Source organism: Anastrepha ludens, chromosome 4 (genome assembly GCF_028408465.1).
Source record: "Anastrepha ludens isolate Willacy chromosome 4, idAnaLude1.1, whole genome shotgun sequence".
NCBI lineage: Eukaryota > Metazoa > Arthropoda > Insecta > Diptera > Tephritidae > Anastrepha > Anastrepha ludens.
In genome coordinates, this window is record NC_071500.1 from 78,828,410 (window position 1) to 78,846,817 (window position 18,408).

At 34.4% G+C, this 18,408-nt stretch overlaps 3 protein-coding genes across 3 annotated transcripts; 1 reads left to right on the top strand and 2 right to left on the bottom strand.

Moving 5' to 3' along the window:
* Positions 1–172: 172 nt before the first annotated feature.
* LOC128859944 (heat shock protein 23-like) lies at positions 173–975 on the top strand. Its single transcript, XM_054097112.1, has one exon. It carries the CDS (start codon positions 300–302, stop codon positions 810–812), a length of 513 nt encoding a protein of 170 aa, XP_053953087.1. The 5' UTR covers positions 173–299; the 3' UTR covers positions 813–975.
* A 9,295-nt stretch (positions 976–10,270) lies between these two features.
* LOC128859945 (heat shock protein 23-like) lies at positions 10,271–11,284 on the bottom strand. The gene has a single exon (XM_054097113.1). The coding sequence runs from the start codon at positions 11,147–11,149 to the stop codon at positions 10,538–10,540; it is 612 nt and encodes a 203-aa protein (XP_053953088.1). The 5' UTR covers positions 11,150–11,284; the 3' UTR covers positions 10,271–10,537.
* A 3,327-nt stretch (positions 11,285–14,611) lies between these two features.
* On the bottom strand, positions 14,612–15,837 carry LOC128859946 (heat shock protein 23-like). The gene is made up of 2 exons (XM_054097114.1): positions 15,047–15,837; positions 14,612–14,800 (listed from the first exon to the last, which is right to left on the bottom strand). The coding sequence occupies exon 1, from the start codon at positions 15,706–15,708 to the stop codon at positions 15,157–15,159; it is 552 nt and encodes a 183-aa protein (XP_053953089.1). The 5' UTR covers positions 15,709–15,837; the 3' UTR covers positions 14,612–14,800; positions 15,047–15,156.
* Between the last annotated feature and the right edge of the window lie 2,571 nt (positions 15,838–18,408).

Here is an 18,408-nt window from a genome sequence, read left to right on the forward strand (position 1 = left end):
ACTTTTAAATACGCCCATATGTGCATGTATATGTACATATGCTTGCGCTCAAAAATGTGTGAGCATGTATCGTTGTGGTTGTTACAATCTCTCAGCATATGGAAACGGTTTCTCTTAACAGCTAAGGGTATATAAGAGCGGTACCCGCAATGAGCAGCATAGTAAAATTTGCAGTTGCAAGAATATCAAATCAAATCGTTGTATAAACGAAAACAAAGTTATAAACATAAACACTTGAGTGTTTTCTATTTCGTTTATTTAAAAAGTTGAAAAGTGATACATCACAAATCAAAATTAAAATGTCGAACCTATCATTATTATTGAGATTGGCTGAAAATTTAGGCCGCTTGACACCATTCCGCGAACCGGTGTTCTACAGCCGTTGGCCTGCCATTACTTCTTCGACCTGGGATCAATTGCACAAGTTGGAAGAGCATTTGCCCACCGCCACTGTGGGAAAGGATGGATTCCAGGCCAGTATGGATGTGCAACAGTTTAAGCCAAAGGAACTGAGCGTTAAGGTGATCGATGACCAGATCGTTGTTGAGGGTAAACATGAGGAACGAGGAGATGAACATGGTTATATTTCACGACATTTTGTTCGTCGCTATGCACTACCAAAAGGTTTCCACGCCGACAAAGTAGTTTCCACACTTTCATCGGATGGTGTCCTAACAGTCAGTGTACCAAAACCAGCCATCGAAGACAAATCGAATGAAAAGGTCATCCAAATTCAACAGACTGGACCAGCGGACTTGAACGTGAAGGATAATCAAAAAGAGAGTCCCAAAGAAGAAGCCCCAAAGGCTTAAAATCAACTTTATCACCAAACCCTTAGATAGACATTCAACTACCCGTTAATTAATAGAACTGTTTACATGGAATAGTACCATAGATTAATTAATTTAAAAAAAAAAAAGGATTTTTTTTTATATTTGCAAAAATCCTGTAACCTAATTTAAATAAAAGAAAGTTCAAATAAACTGTTTTTTTTTATTTAAAGGGGGTGGAAGTAAAACAAATAATTTTTAATTTTTCTGCATTTATATGTACATATGTATATGCATTGGGTTCGGGTTTTATATTTGCGACAATCACTCATAAAAGCTAACATCATATTCTAGCGAAACTTTCGGTACCATCACACGTTCATTTATTTCATTTATTGCCCAAAATCATTTTAACATAGGAGTTTACAAAGTTATGATAAAATTAGATTATTTAGCATTATCCTAACATACATTTGTATTTATCTAGGAGCTTAAAACTTATTTTTCTTTTGATTATACAATAGGTTATCATTATTATTTGGAATGTCTTTGGCATAATTTTAAAACTTATTTATATTCTCCCAAAAAGGGCTTAAAAAGGAGATAACGTATAATAAACTTCTATAATTTATTTGGCTATAAATTGATCAATGTTATAAACTAAATTTTCATCGTTGAAGTTGTAAGTATTGTATCGCCTATGATAATATATTGCTTTACTATTTTTATGTAACATATTATTATTTTTTAGTATTTTTAAATATTGATATTGGTGATAAATATTTTTCTGTTAGAGGTAATGATATTTCCCTTGCCTTTGACAGATATTTGTTTATCAGTTCATTTTCGATGAATGTCAGTTTATCAACAAATCTTACTGACGATTTCATTAAGAAAAAGTCTATGCGTGATATTTTACATTTTTCATACAAACTTTTATTAGAAACTCTTTTCCGAAAAGTACCACTTCTGTAAGGTTGGCGATTAAGACCGCTACAAATTCTTAAAACATATCGTTCAAATCGTCTGAGTCTCTCCATTTGGCTCGAAGAAATGTTGAACCATATCGGATGAGCATAAGATATGATTGGTCTAATTATTTGTTTGTAAATATTTATTTTAATACAGTTCGATAGTCCACCCTGCCTTCTTAATAAATTACAATAGCTAAAGAACATTTTTTTTTGCTTTTGTCAAAATGAAATCTATATGTCTTACAAAGGTGAATTTGCTATCCAAAATTATGCCCAAGTATTTGATTTGTTCTTTGTATTTTATGTTGAATCCATTTATTTTAATTTGAGGCTCATATTTACGAGCATTTGGATATGTTTTTACGTATTCCTTTAACAATAGTTGTTTCGCTTTTATTGAAGTTTAGTTTTAGCTTCCATTTGTGAAAGTATGTATTTAACTCATTTAGGTATGAGTTAACGGCTTCATTAGCTTTGGTTATGCGTTGGTGAGATCCCAATATAATTATATCATCTGCGTATATGAGCACTTTAATATCGCTATTATTAATTTCTGAACTTAATGGTGGGTCAGGGAAATCAGCTAAGAAGATGTTATAGAGAATTGGCCCCAACAAAGAACCTGAGCTAACGTCTCTTGTCAAAGAATTAAATATACCTTCACTAACATAAAATGATCGCTCTTTTAAATAACTATACAACATTATGCAAAGATTTTTTTCGAAGTTGAATTTCCTGTACATTTTAAATAAGATTCCTTCCACCCAAGCAGTATCGAATGCTTTTTCCAAATCTAGACTGACTAATATCGTCGCCTGTCGTTTATTTAAATTACTACAAATAAAATCAGAGAGTAAAGTTAGTGCGTGGCACGTTGAATGATATGGCCGGAACCCAAATTGATAGTCTTTTAAGACATGTCGCTCTTCAATATGTTGTTTTATTTTTTCAAGCAAAAAATCTTCCAATAATTTACTAATATTTGAAAGAAGAGACATTGGGCGGTAATTAACAAGAGAACTAAGGTCAGTGTTTGGTTTCGGAATGCATTTTATTTTTGCTGTTTTCCATTCCAGTGGGAAATAGCCTATATTAAGTGAGTGATTAAAGATAATTGCTAAGAATCTCCAGAAAGTGTTTGTTGTTTTCTTTAGCAAAAAGTTTGAGATACCGTCTTCCCCACAGCTCTTTTTATTATTTTTTAATCGTAAGATTATGTCAATTTTCCTCGCGTTTATAAAAGTGTATTGAGATTCAACTGTAGTTTGTTCACCATCAGCTGTTATGCTGTTCGTAAAATGTACAATTGGCTCAGCTGTGTTAGCTAATTCTAACACACTACTTTCAACATGAGCTGTAAAATTTGTATCTCCGAGTTGCTGGTTCTGGCGATGTATTTGTTCAAACTTATAGGCTAATGCATTTATTTTATGTAAGTTTTCTGTAAGAACAATGTTGTCACTATTATTGTTACCAACCGGATTTGCATAAAGGAAGTCAATATCAATATCGTCTTTATTAATTACAAGGTCTGGTATCTTTAACACTTTTTTTAATCCACATAATCCCTTAATTTTATTGTATGTTTTGTTATTCATGCGTATATTGGAAAAGTAATTTGTCCAGTATTTTTCTTCGTGTATACAAATACGCTCTTCTATAATCTTACTAATATAACGCACTATAGCTGTCAAAGTGTTTTTCCTCTGAGGATTAACACATCTTGACGCAATGCGACGTAATCGTTTCTTTTCGGAAATTAAATGTAGTATATCACTAGCAAGGTGGATTTAATAAGGTGACAGCATTCACCCAGCTGAATTTTTCGCCGTAGGTATGGCTTACGTCAAAATAATATGCTTTGTTTGTATGTATTGGTATGTTTACATTCGTATGTTTACATTTGCTTGCTGATTTTGACATGATGCTAGCACCAAACGCAACAACAAATACATGTAGGGTTTTACTTATATGTGTTTGCTGTCACCTGTAATAAATTCGCCTTGATCACTAGGTAGGTTTATAAGCCCACGATTGCGCACTTCTACTTTAGGAACAGCTCCTGAGTTAAGAGCTGTGTCGATGACTTTATTTAAATTTATAATGCAGTTATCAATTTCATTTCGTGTTACGTTACGATTGATTGGTAAATAGTTTGTACTAAGATTGCTTAACAATATATCATTAAAATGTTTTACATCAGTTTTATCATAATTGAAAAACTCAGTTAACGGACAACTAAGTACATTATGATCTGATTTTATGATCAATTCTACTCCACTATGATCCGATTCGTATTCATGAGTGTTTAAGCAATTAATATATCCATTTACTTCATTAAATTGTATTCCAACAAACGGTGACACTAAAAATATATCTAAGTATGAAGCTGAATGCCTAGATACCCTAGTGGGATGCTTTGTTGGTATCAAGTTTAATGTGGGACAGTGTTGAAGCCAATTATTTAGTATACGCCCATTATTATTTATAACGGAGTCTCCCCAATTGGTATGCCTAGCATTGAGATCTCCTCCAATTACTATTTTATTTGAATTAAGAGAGTCTAGAACTAAATTAAGATCATTTACATGTAATAAATCAGATGGGCGATTATATAATGATACAAACGAGATTTCTTCCCCATTTGTACAGAAAATTTTTAAAGCTATTTTCTCCAAATGAACGGAGTCTGGAACTTTTATAACTTCGTATTTATATTCTTCTCTTATGCAAATAGCAGTAGCCGTACCACCCGTGTTTTGCCTATTATGTACCTGTCTAGCGCTGTCGGTCTGTTTAATAAAGTTATAACCTTTGAAATTAACGTTGTGTCTTGGATTGAGGCGATGTTCGGCTATAAGTACTATATCCGGTTTGTGTTTTTTCAAAAATAGATTAAAGTAGTGCCTTTTGTGCTTTGATATCAAAGAGTTTACGTTTATGAGTATGCATTTGATATTTTTGTTAATCATTATTGATTCTTAATTCTGTTAGTAACCCAAACAGGGCAACTGATTTTTCGTCATCATTACGTAGCTGTTTATATGCTTTTGAAAAGCTTACAATTTTTTTTCATGCAGTCAGAAATATCGTTACCAAATAATCTAATGCATTCACTATTAACAGTATCAAACGGCTTAGTCACTGTTAATTTTTTTGTTTTAGTGTTACCGCTTTTTATGATTCTTTTAGGCTCATTTCCATGCATAACCGAAGCATATGAAGATGAATTTACTCGTATACCCATGTTAACATTACTTGTTATTGCTGTATTTGTTGGAATTTTGTTTGAGCTCTGAGACTTGCGTGCGTTCATTCGTTCTACTATTTCTAAGCGTTTGGGACAATTTAGATAGTTGGCAGTGTGACCTTCCTTATTGCAATTTATACAACTTACAGGGATACCTATTTTCTTAACTAACTGACCTGTCTCACTATCAGTATAAACATGTTCCTTGTGATTATTTTCCTTAAGAGGTATTTTACATTTTCCAGGGCCATGATTATTTAGGCATTTAATACACCGGTAGGGTAAATAACAATTACTTGCCACATGTGTATAACGTTGACAGTTTTTACATTGTGAGGGTATCACTGGTTTTAATTTTTCAAAATTAACCTTACAATTAATATTATAGAACTCCGACAAGTTAAATTTATGGCTAAGTTGAATTAGCCAATTATTACTTTTGAATTTTGATAATTTTACAATTTCAATATCAAGTTTTAAGTCATTAAGATAACTAACTATTTCATCATATTCGTAAATATTTGATAGTTTCTTAATAATTATTGAATAGGGTTTTTCTTCATTGGGGGTGTAAGTATAAAAATTTACTTTACTATCTATTAAATAAGTTTTAATATTTTTGTAGTCATTTATGACACATGAACTTATGTGTGTTACATTTTTGTTGATAATATTAAACACAAAGTTTTTGAGTTTTAATAACTGCTGTAGGTTATTTGTCATTTCTTTTTGATTGATATTATAGCAAATAAACACAGGCGGGTTCTCTTTCTTTTTTTTAATTTCAGGTTTTGGTAGTACGGATTTTGTCAACTTAAGCGTTGTTTTTGGACAACTTTCTATTGTCTGTATGCGGCTCTTTACCATGGGAAGAGAAGGAAAATTGTGCTCCCTTTCATTTTGATTGCTTACTTCATCTGACATAATAATATCTGTAACATTTTTGCTTTGATTGACGTTTGCATATATTTTTAATTGTTCGTTTTCCTCTATGAGAGAGGCTTTCTCAGAGTTAAGATTCACTATTATGCTTTTTAGTTCAGCGACCTGTGCAGTAAGTGCATGCAGTAGGGCCAACAAAGATTTTTTTGTTTTGAATTTCATCATTCCTTCTTCAACATCGTGACGTTCTTTGGTTTGCCCGTCTCTTTGCTCTTTTCTTCTTTTTATTGTTTGTTTTACATTGTTTTTAGAGCGAGAGTTATCACTAGCATTGGTGTTGTGGATTGTTGAATCACTTTCCAATAATCCATACGGATTATTGTTATTATCTTTATCACTCATAGTTTTTTTTTTTTGATTGATTTTTTTAATCAGTAAGGTTTTTATTTTATTTATTTATTTTCTTCACTTAATTACACGCCCGCTCTCGTCAAGTTGCGCGCTTCCTAACAAATGGAAGTAGCTCCTGAAAGAACTCTTGGAATTAGAGCACGAATTGCTAATTTTTTTTTTTTTTAAATTCAATTTAAATTTTTATATATTTTCTGCTTTTGGATTGATTCAGTTTTCAAAGCAAACTCTACCATCACACGTTCTACCAACAAAATGTTAAGTGTTAAAAAGTTATGCTCCAGTACTTTCTCCTGCCATTCTAAAGAAGATTTTGTTTCTCAAGAACAATTCCTGATTTGCGCCAAACAATTTGATGACCTCTTATCCCAAAAACACAAAATTTACTTTCATCTTAAAAAATTACTTGTTTCCAAATCTCTGGAGGCTTTTTTATATAATTATTAGTGAAATCAATGCGCTCTCGTCTGTTAAAAAGTGAAATAAACGGCTTTCTTGAAGAGTCAATGCCATGGTATCCAGCTTTATGTAAAACTTGTCTAACAGTTTCCGCACAAATACTGTTTTTAGATGTATGGTTTACGTTTTCAACAATTTTTAATGATTTAACTCGAGGGTTAACCTTTGCCATATTGATTATCCTGCGCACTTCTCAGTCCTATAGTGTTCTTGTACGCCCAGACCTGGGTTTAGATCTTAAAATTTTGGTTTGCTTTTAATTGTTTACTACGCATTGAGGAGAGGAATACGTTCTCCCAATATATTTCACAAATTTTCGCAAACCGTTTCTATTTTTCCACAATTTTAAAATTATTTTCCTTCCGATACACTAATTTCTTTTCCTTTGGTTTCCCTGTTTTTAAATTATTTCCACTTTTAAATAAAATATGCAACTGAGTTCCCTAACCGGTTAATTATAATAACAAAGTTTGAAAAGTGAGCAAAAACGAGAATTGCTAATAAAATAACGGTATAATTAAAAGAAACAAAGTGAACGCAGACTTTTTGGTTCCTGTATTTCCATGTTGCTTCAATATCTTACCATTATGTAAAAAATTAAGTGAAGAATCTTGTTATTTTTGTTTTTTTGTTTTGCTTTTGTAACTTAAAAACGTACACTGTTTTTTTAACTAACCTAAAAATATTTGTGAGATAAACGCAGACTTTGTCGGCTAAGTGTAAGCACAAAGAGCAAGAATATATCGTCCCCTTAGTATTAAAATAGCCTATAAATGTTTTGATGTTTTGAGAAAATGAATTTCAAACTTTTTATCGAAAGTAGCTCTCGCTCAAATCTCGTTATATCTGTAAATATTTGTAATTTTTTGACTGACGTTTTGACCCACTTTGTGGAACTAGAATTTGACAAAATTTTGACCACTTATAAAATCGACGATGGAGAATCCAAAAATTCAATAAAATAATAATAGCTTATGAGCACATAGGCTATTGTCATACTAAGGGGACGATATGTAGCAATAAAGTTTAATAAGTTCGAATTAAAAATCTGAGTTTTCATATAGCCTAATCTGTAGTTATACATGGGGAAAAAATAACACCCTCTGACTTAAACTAAGATACTAAAAGTAAAGTTTCATAGATTACAACTCTTTTTGCTAGTTTTTGTTATAAAGTGTTCCCTAAGGTGAATCTATTCAAGGTGATAGCCAAGGATGGTAGAATACAAAGTTGCGTCTTCCGAATTCGCTATGTCGTCACCCTCCATGAATAAACAAACAAAGGGAACGGGAACTACGGTTTGTGAAGAGGATAGATAGGTGAAAGCGATATAAACTACCAAACTCAATATTGAGGGTGCCCTTTCAGCGCCTTAACCTCATCGTTTCCACGACAGTCGGTTCTACGTTACCGAAACGACCCGGATCTATATCCGGTCAAGGACTGCCACTCCAGCAGCATTCCCCGTATGTAAGTATGGGGAATATTTATGCTGCTACGACAACAACAACCAAACTCAAGATAGATTGGGGGTAAGGTACGGTACACTAGACAGATCTAGTTTACTGAAGCTTTTCACATTCCCCATCAAACCCATTCATCTAACAAAGGGGCTCCCCTGGACTCAACCTGTCAAAACAGCAAGTTTCCTGGGCCTACCATTAGATGAGCTAGACGAAGATGACCAGTGATCTACATAACACTGACAGGGATAAGTATACTCCTACTACAACAATAACAACCAAACTCAAGAAATTACACACACACTTACTTGTTATGGCGTTATTCACATAAAAACGCAGAAAAACTGCATTTGAAGGTTTTTCTACGCCACATTAATCACACGCGGCACTTCGTTTCCATTAGTTTGGTTGGTTTAAATATCACAAATCACAATATTAGCAAGCCATTCACTGAATTTTCATAAACTTGTAAGTTCTTTTCCTTTTGTTTGTTTTCTATCATTTGGTTGCAGAAAATCCTTCAATTGAGTATTCGTAACAGTGTACAGAGTACAGAAGGTGGCGTCTTCCGAAACCCGCTATTTTATTTTTCGCAATTTTGACAACCGGTTGACGTCCTCTCTTCAAATAAACAAAACAAACGGACAAAAGGAAGTGCAACTACTTGCTTGCTAACTTTGCGATTTTAAGATTTTTAAAGTAAGCAAACTAATAAAAATTAAATGCCGCATATTAAATTGTCAAGTACGAATTATGGCAATACCTCCAAATGTGTTTTTTTTTGCCGATGACGCAGTGGCAAGAAAGTGTGAGTGCATGTGTATAATTTCTTGTATTTTGCAGTAAACAAACACAAACAAGTAATTTTTCTTCCTTTTGTTTGTTTATTTGAATAGATGACGTCGCAACGAATCGTGTAAAATAGAGTAAGGCAGAAAAATGTCAAATCAACCCGATCGAAGCATTGTAGAATGTAGACTGAGGACTGACTTCTAATTCCTCCTCCTTTAAACAGATTTTAATTATTAAAAGCAACAACAATGGCTTGTACGCCAGATGCAGGCGTCAGCATTTAGCAGAAGCAATAGCGTTTTACCGGATGCGTGTGCAGCAACTTGATAACCAATATTTGGCTTGTTGCGCCAATTCGTGGAATTAGTCGCAACTTCGATTGTGAGACAGGAAATGCAAAACATGTAATTTAAAAAAACTTATGAAGAATTCGCTTGTGGGAAATTCTGATTGCGAAAGTTAATATTAAATTGAATTATCAGCGTTAATTTGTTTATGAGAAATCAAATATTTAATTATGTAAATATGTTGATCGCTTTGTTATACCGGAATGGAAGGCAAACTGTAGTTAATATTAATTTGGACTATCAGCCGTTATTTGTTTATAAGGAATCAAAATTGTAAGTATGTAAATATGTAGATTGCTCTATAATGCAAACAAAACAAAAGGAAAAGGAACAAATGAAACCTGGAAACCTGCCAACCAACGACCGATTACTCCTCTCCCCCAATAGTGAAAACACTTGAGGCCCTCCTACTTATCCAGAATCGACTCCAATAATAATCACTATATGCATGTTCCCGCACGATACTAACCACCTATCCACATGCCCTCTTACACCCACTTACCTAACACTGCTCTCCCTTTGGACCGAACCCGTCAATACCGCATGTTTCCCGGGCCTACTGTTAAGTCAGCTAGACAGTGACGATCGGTGATTACACCGTACTGCCAGGGCTTGCTGAACTGCTACAGCAAACACCACCGACAGCAACACTTATAAACGTTTGCAACCCTGCTGAAAATGCTAAGCTAATACCAGGCGATTTTATTATAATAAATCTACCTTGGCTAATACTTTCTAATGTTTGGTACTTATTTGGCACGTATAGGTCGAGTGTAATTAAAAAATAATGGAGTTTTCTACAAATGCTCTTCTTGATAATTTCTACGTACTATCCAAAATTTCAAAAAAGGAAGGAAGCAACTGTGCCCTAAATTTATATTCAAACACATTCACAATTGTTACAAAATTAAAACAATTACCATTACTAATTCTAAGAATTTATTCTTCATTACATACATATGTACTTCAATAAATTAAAGAAACATTACATGTTTGAATATATAAACTAATTAAATGACGTTAATGGTGTCGCGCATTTATCGGTAACATGAAATACAACTAAATTCACAGACTAAGAATAATTATGGAAATATTTTAAGTGTGAAACACACGTAGGTGCTTAAAATATGAATTAAAACATATGGAATGACTTAAATAGATAATATTCCTAGCTCCATCGAACAAAGGTTTACTTGAGTTCAGCATCTCCATTGGAATCTCCGATCTTCTCCTCCTTATTCTGCTTAACATTCAAATGAGCCGGACCAGTCTGTTGAATTTGTACCACACGTTCGTTAGACTTTTCTTCCTGTGGCTTGGGTGCGGTAACTGTTAGAACACCATCCGAAGACAGTGTTGAAACCACTTTATCCGCGTCATAGTCCTTTGGTAGTGTATACCGACGCACGAAATGTCGTGAAATATATCCATGGTCATCCGCCCGCTCTTCGTGCTTACCCTCTACTACAATGCTGTTGTCGAGTACTTTTACAGTCAGTTCACTCGGTTTGAATTGCGCCACATCCATACACACTTGCAATCCATCCTTGCCAATTGGAGACAATTTTCCTTCGCTCTGAATAGTTCGTCGGCCCAGTGGTCGTTCACCTGAACGATTTACTAAGCCTAGTGGCAGCGTATAACCAACAATATTGGTAGCAGCAGGTTCATGACGATGATGATGGCGGTGAATGTGGTGCGGATGTAATCCCAATCCGAAGTCGTTACCGTAGTACAATGGATTGTAAGTTTCACGGTCTAATTCGTCAATCAAATTCAAGAGAATTGGTAAACTCGACATTTTTCAGTATATTATTTAAATCTTTTTCAATGAATAAAATCCAGCAAATTTTTTTTTTTACTTAGATACAGAAATTTTATAACTTTATACAAACACACTTTCAATTAGACTGAGGCAAACTGATGAATGATGAACATTTTATACTCGTTCGCTTTTTATACGCTCAAAATATGTATACGCACAGAAATTGCTAGTAAATTCTCGAAAAGTAAAAGCCATATGAAATTGAAATTGAAGAGAACATTTAGCAGAGAGTTTATAATGGGAATACCATAGCGTAGAATCACGATGTACAGAATGTATGTGAGCATGTACGCATGTTTAGAATATATGTGTAAACTCTCTGCCTAAAGTTAGAGAGAGAGAGAGAGAGAGAGAGAGAGAGAGAATTGATTCGAGTCTCGAAATGACAAGAGAAGTTTGTTGAAAATTTTAAGATTGTTTTCGGATGTAAAAGAAAAGAAAAGCAATTTAAAAAGCGGCGGAGATAGGGAATGTGTATATGTATGTATAGGAATGCATTATTGTATGTTTAAAAATTATCCAATAGCGTTATTCTGTAAAATTTAGTTTTAATTAATTTCAATAATGGCGCATATATACACACACAATACATGCGTACTTCCGCTCATTAAAAAACATATCGTCGCCGCTAACTCCTTTTGTAAAATTTTAGAGTAGATCAAAAAGACATCATAAAGTAATAACTTCAAAATTTGAAAATAACATTTTGTAACCCTTTTTATACTCTATTATAGGCTTAAATTCAGAAAAATTTATCTACCCGTTCACATATGGCAGATTAGCTGGAAAAGTGACAATCAGCTGTTCCTAAGACTGCCATTAGAGGGTTTTCTTCATGGAAATTGTTTTGGTGGAAGATATTTGGTGTTTGTTTATTTATTATTAACCATATGAAGAAAAGGTAAAGATAATCAATAATTCATTTATTTGCGCGATTTGCTGCTAGTAATAAACAGTTGGAGGAAATCCGTAAACGACGTCTACTGAGCAGCAATATGCATGCGGAATTCAATATTACATTTTATAATAAGCGACAATAGGCCAAAGCGTCTATGGACACACGCTTTTTCTGTAATATGGATGTAAAGGGTGTTTTTTTTAGAGGTTAGGTTTTCAAGATGAAATAAAACATATATGATTTAATGTTATGGCCAAGAATTTAGCTTTATTATAAAGATAAGGGTTTGCCATTATGTTTTAAAAATGATTTCGGGCAAAAGGCCGCCGCGGCTGGCTCGAATAAATTCTAGCCGAGAGGCCCAATTTTCGACCACTTTTTGCAGCAATTGGGGCCGTATGTCAGCAATAACGCGTCGAATATTCTCTTCCAAGACGTCAATCGTCTCGGCCTTATCTGCGTAGACAAGCGACTTCACATAGCCCCACAAGAAATAGTCCAGCGGTGTTATATCGCACGATCTTGGAGGCCACGCCACAGGTCCACAGCGCGAGATAATGCGCTCACCAAAAGTTTCCTTCAATAAATCGATTGTTGCGTTGGCTGTATGGCATGTAGCGCCGTCTTGTTGGAACCAAAGGTCGTCCACATCAACATCGTCCAATTCAGGCACGAAAAAGTCATTAATCATGGCTCTATAGCGCTCTCCATTGACTGTAACATTATGGCCGGCTTCATTTTTAAAGAAATATGGACCAATGATTCCCTCTGCCCATAGAGCACACCAAACAGTGACTTTTTGAGGATGTAACGGCGTCTCAGCAATGGCTTGTGGATTATGTTCACTCCAAATGCGACAATTTTGCTTTTTGACATACCCATTCAACCAAAAGTGAGCTTCATCGCTGAACAAAATTTTCTTGTGAAAATCGGGATCGGTGGCCATCTCGTTTTGGGCCCATTCACCGAACGTGCGACGCGCTTGTTCAGGTGTAAGTCTATTCATTATGAAATGGCAAACCAAACTGAGAATAAATCAAGTGACAGCTGTCAAAAAGACCATCTACGAAAAAAGTAGTGCCAACTTGAAAACCTAACCTCTAAAAAAAACACCCTTTATAACTGATAATATCTACCAAAAATTGTATTAGAATTATGTCGACACTGCCTTTCTTTTGCTGGTGTCCATTTAGTGTCCATACATTCGTAATAATAAAATCGATGATAACACAAAAAACATAGGGTCGTACCCAAAAAATTATCTTTGTAATCAAAGATTATTTTATAATCACAGATTTCGGGACAGAAATTTAGTATGGGTAATCTCGCTTCTTAATTATGGATTGGGAGTTAAAGCTGCAATTAGTTGTTATAGTACCGTAGCCATAACCGTAACCATAGCAATCAGCTGATCTGATCAAACATATGGGCATAACTCTAAGCGATTATATGTGTCGCACCATAGCTGCGGAATATTTTACATTTGTTGTAATATTTGCGATAAAAATTTGAATACTAGAAATGAACGCCGAAAAATTAAGTGACTTAGTGGAAAATTATCCGTGTTTTTATGACAAAATGCAAATTTTGTCATTAATCTACTTCAATATCAGCTATTTATGGTTACGGCATGAATAATCGACAAATGCTGCAATGTTACGGCTATGGTTATGGTTACGGCTAAGGCATTATGGCTATGGCATAACTGGAGTTAGCAGCCTTTACCGCGGCGGCGACGATTCAACATACATATGAGCATACGTACGTAGTATGTGCGCTCTGGGAAAGAGTATGGTAATGCAAACGGTAATCAAAAATCTATATGCATATGTGGATTACATGCACGCACACTACAGCATTAATAATTCTTAAACACAGAGGTCTCACAGGAAAGTAATACCCCCGTTTAAAGATTAGAGTACAAGTTGATATTTCACCGATTGTACTTTACCATCAACCAGTTTATTGTGGCTAGCATCTCTCCATTTCTCTCTATTCAATGTTTTGTCGATTATATTTGAATCCTTATTGTTTAATGTATTTAAAATCAGTAATAGGTATGCATATAAAATCACAAAATACACAAGAACTTTACCAACAACATGAGTATGTATCCAAATTTTGAAAGAAAGCGAACGAAATATACGATGACAACGCTTAAAACAATGCATATTTTATTTCTAAACATGATTTAAAAATTTTACTAAAAATATATAATTTTAATATCGGGCATTGCCACTCCGAAACTTTTAACTTATTGAAATAGAAAAGTAGTGGTAAAGAGCAACCCACTAAAATATTTTCTTTTTTTCCTAATTTCTTCAATTCGACCGAATAGTTTCTTCATGCAATTTTAATAATAAAGTCGATATTTTCACGTTTTCTTTTAACTTTTCTAAAATATTGAAGTATTTTTTCCTAAAAATTCCCGTTTTTCAAGATCAGTTTTTAATGAACATCTCGAATACCTAAAAATTTGAGAGACTACAATCACTAAAATCTAATAACTACAGAAATCTTGCAAATCCTATTCTAAAATATTTAGTTTGGCGAAAATATATTTATTACAGACATTACTACAAAATCTTGAAATTCATCAAAGTACATCTTTGGGGCGTCCACACACTTCATTCAGCGGTTTTTCGACGATTCCTCCTTTCGACGAGGGCCCTCTGTTAAGTGGATTCCGGATGATACTCTTTTTAGAATATTTCTGCCTTACCTTTAACCTTTTTTAAAAATAAATATATCGTGGTTGACACAGCAAGTACTTACTTGTTTGCCCAAACAAGCGTATTTGGTACATATTCGCCAATTGATACCAACTATTCACATACATATGTATATGCAACATTTATTCACGCCCGGATAATCCCCATGTTAAGAAAACGTGAGTTCATTACTATTATTATTTTATTAATAAACTACATTTTTAATTGAGTACCAGTACCTACAATTATATGCAGTATACACACATATATTAATAAAAAACTAAGTGTATTAATGACCAAAATATTAACCAAATTTCAGTCCAGCTCGTAATGTTTTATATTATTGAGAAATAAAGATCACTAATACTCCTCTATTATTTTTGGTTCTTCTTCTCTTCTTTGGTATTCTTCTTCTCTTCTTTGCCATTCTTTATCATCTCTACTTCAGGGTTCTTCTTTTCTTCTTCGGGGTTCTCCTTTACATTCAAATGTGCAGGACCAGTCTGTTGTATTTGTATGACACGCTCATTGGACTTGTCTTCTAGCATTGGCTTAGGAGCAACAACAGTGAGTACACCATCTGAAGAAAGCGAAGACATTACTTTGCTGGGATCAAACTCTTTAGGAAGAGTGTAGCGGCGAACAAAGTGACGAGAGATGTAACCATGTTCATCCTCCCGTTCTTCATGTTTGCCCTCCACAACGACGGTGTTGTCGACCACTTTAACGACCAATTCACTTGGTTTAAAATGTGCCACGTCCATTGACACCTGGAAACCATCTTTACCCACCAACGGTGATATTGCCTTTTCTGGTTTGCCTAAGCTTAGTTGTCGGCTCATGGGCCAGTGGTAATATGGTGAAAAAGTCGTTGTGAGACGGTCCATGTCGTTGATCAAACCCATTAGTGTTGATAATGTAGACATTTTTCCTGATCGTTAACTTTTCAGAATAATTTTCTTATTTATTGTTTTGCCGACTTAGACGAGTGCTCAAGCAGATTTTTGTTTTAATTCTCTTGATTTAATATTTCCAACTGTTGCCCGGTACTGTCGTTTTGCTGGTATTTATACATATGTATGTGCATGCACACATACATACATATGTAAATTTCAGCTTGTTGTCTCAGGTCATGGATGATTATCGTTCCTCATTTAGGGGTCATTAACCTTTTTCGCAGTAAACTAGAAATTTCGCGTATATTCGCATCGAAATACACCCTTCAAAATGCCTCTGAGTTAGAGAGAAAATTCGAAATTTATTCTCGTATGTTCTTTATGTTGACTTCACAAGAGAATGCACCAAACGACGTTCTCATTCATCTAATTATCTTCTCTCTTCAAAAATGTACCCTATGGTAATGAAGCAGTTTCTACATACTCTTGGTTCTTGCATATACGTATGTAAATTTGTAATAATTTCTTCTTTTGATTTTGTACTTGATAGAATATTCGAAAATATACTCGTGATTTCGAGCATTCCGAGAGAGCTAACTTTGTCTGTTTTCTTTTTTTCTTTTTAAGGAAGAGCGTAGGGGAATCAAGCATTGAGCAATTGTTTATCACAATGGGCTTGTGGTGTCCGTTGCGGCAACGCATTTGGAGGACGTGACGTTTAGAACGTACCATAGTTGTACAATGAAAGTATTGCCGTACTGTGAGTCACGCAAAAAACAGATGTTATTGTCGTTAAAGCAAATATTATATTTTGTTGTACGTAAAGAGGATTTTGTTGGTTGTGAAATATATTATAAAATTAATGCTTATTGAAGCAGAAGAGGTTTTAAATAGAATTTATTGTAGTCGTTGACGATGGATGTGACCACAATTTCGAGATCGGGACGCACATTCATTTTTCACCGTTAAGCTCACTTATCCAATAAGAAGGAAAAAATCAAAGAGAATCTGAAAATTCGAACAGCAAAAAATTACATTTAATATCTAGTAGGATATCCACGTAATCGAATAATTTCTTTTAGTCGGTTAGGCATTCAGTTAACCAAGTTTTTTGTATAATCCGAATTTATATTTTGCCATTCGAGTTGGAGCAAGCTTTTAAATCGATTTTTGGAAGTTATGTGGTGTTTTCTTAATTCTCATTTTTCAGCGCTTTGTAACAAGTTTTTTTTGAAGGATTTTTAAATATACTTCTTATGTCATTATTTCATCAATAAAAACAAGATTACCAACACTTGATGTGGACATTCAGCCCCACACCATGACGCCTCTACCTCCATGCTTGACGGTTGTAATTGTATTTTTGGAATTGAATTCTTCATTTCGCTTCCTCCACACTTTAAATCGCCATCATATCCGAAAATATTATATTTCGACTCGTTGGAGAAAATTACTTTATCCCAGAAGTCAAATTATTTGATGGCAAATTCGATTCTTTTTTTCTATTAACTAGTATCACTGACAAAGGGCTTTTCCTTAGCAATACATGCCTTATATCCATTTCCCTTGATTGATTTTCATATCCGATGAAACAATGGTGCTTAGAGATGTTTGCAATACAGTAGCTATATTCGGAGCACTTTCGAAATGATTTTTTTCTATTGTTCTCTTGATAAGGCCTTCATCTCTCTCAGTTAACATCCTAGGGCAGTCGGATCTCTGCTTATTTTCGATCTATTTCTCATTTTTGATTTTCTATATTATTTTTTTTAATTACGGATTGGGAGTTAAGCTCGAAAAAGCAGATAATCTATTTATGTATATGTGAATCTATTATAACTTCGGTTGGCACGTCACATGGGACTCGAGCAAGAATGATGGATTACCAGGTTTGGCCATCAGCTATGGCGAAATTGAGTGAGTAACTTTGGCTGACACGCCACTGTGGAATCGGCAGCAGAATTCTGCACGCTCATTTCAACGAAGAAAATGAGTGAGTACTGTGTTGAGTTTTGTTTTTTTGTATATCACCGATACAATCTTAGTTTTTTTTCTTGTAAGCAAACCGCTTTCATAACCCATGTGACGTCAGCTAATAACCTGATTCTTTCAAATTCGCTTAGAGCCGGTTAACGGTCTGATCACTTTCTAAATTCTTTTCACCATGGTGTTACTAGTCGAACTTTGTAGTTAGTGAACTGTCTTGCCGATCTCTTACGACAACAACAAAAAATGCAAAATAGTCAGCTGTGCGGTAGAGGGGGGAAAACACGTCAGCTGTATAAACGCAATGATACATTCTTGCTTCGGCTGACGGTCTTTCCACCGGTATAAACGCAGCTGACCATCATTATTATATTTTCGTATGTGTCCAAAATTATGTAAAAAATTTCAATAGGCATAAAGTAGTTTTACTTTTCAATTTTTTTTACAAGTTCACCTATTCAGCTGACGTGTTTTCCCCCCTCTACCGTACAGCTGACTATTTTGTTTTTATTCTACTAAATGTCAACAATACATGAAAAAATTTCAGACGGTATAAAATGAATTGGTAGAAATTTTTTCGACACGTTTCGTACCCTCCCACAATCACACCCACCGCGGGTGCGCCAGCTGACGTTCACTTTCGTTATTCATGAAAGCTAAATCACAAGTATAGTCAAGAATTTAACGGTATAAAAATGCAGTCCAAAATCGACCCCGGCTCCCGGACTATTTATACAACTATGT

Coding starts and splice junctions, on each gene's coding strand:
- LOC128859944 (XM_054097112.1), top strand. CDS start 300: ATGTCGAACCTATCATTATTATTGAGATTGGCTGAAAATTTAGGCCGC.
- LOC128859945 (XM_054097113.1), bottom strand. CDS start 11,149: ATGTCGAGTTTACCAATTCTCTTGAATTTGATTGACGAATTAGACCGT.
- LOC128859946 (XM_054097114.1), bottom strand. CDS start 15,708: ATGTCTACATTATCAACACTAATGGGTTTGATCAACGACATGGACCGT.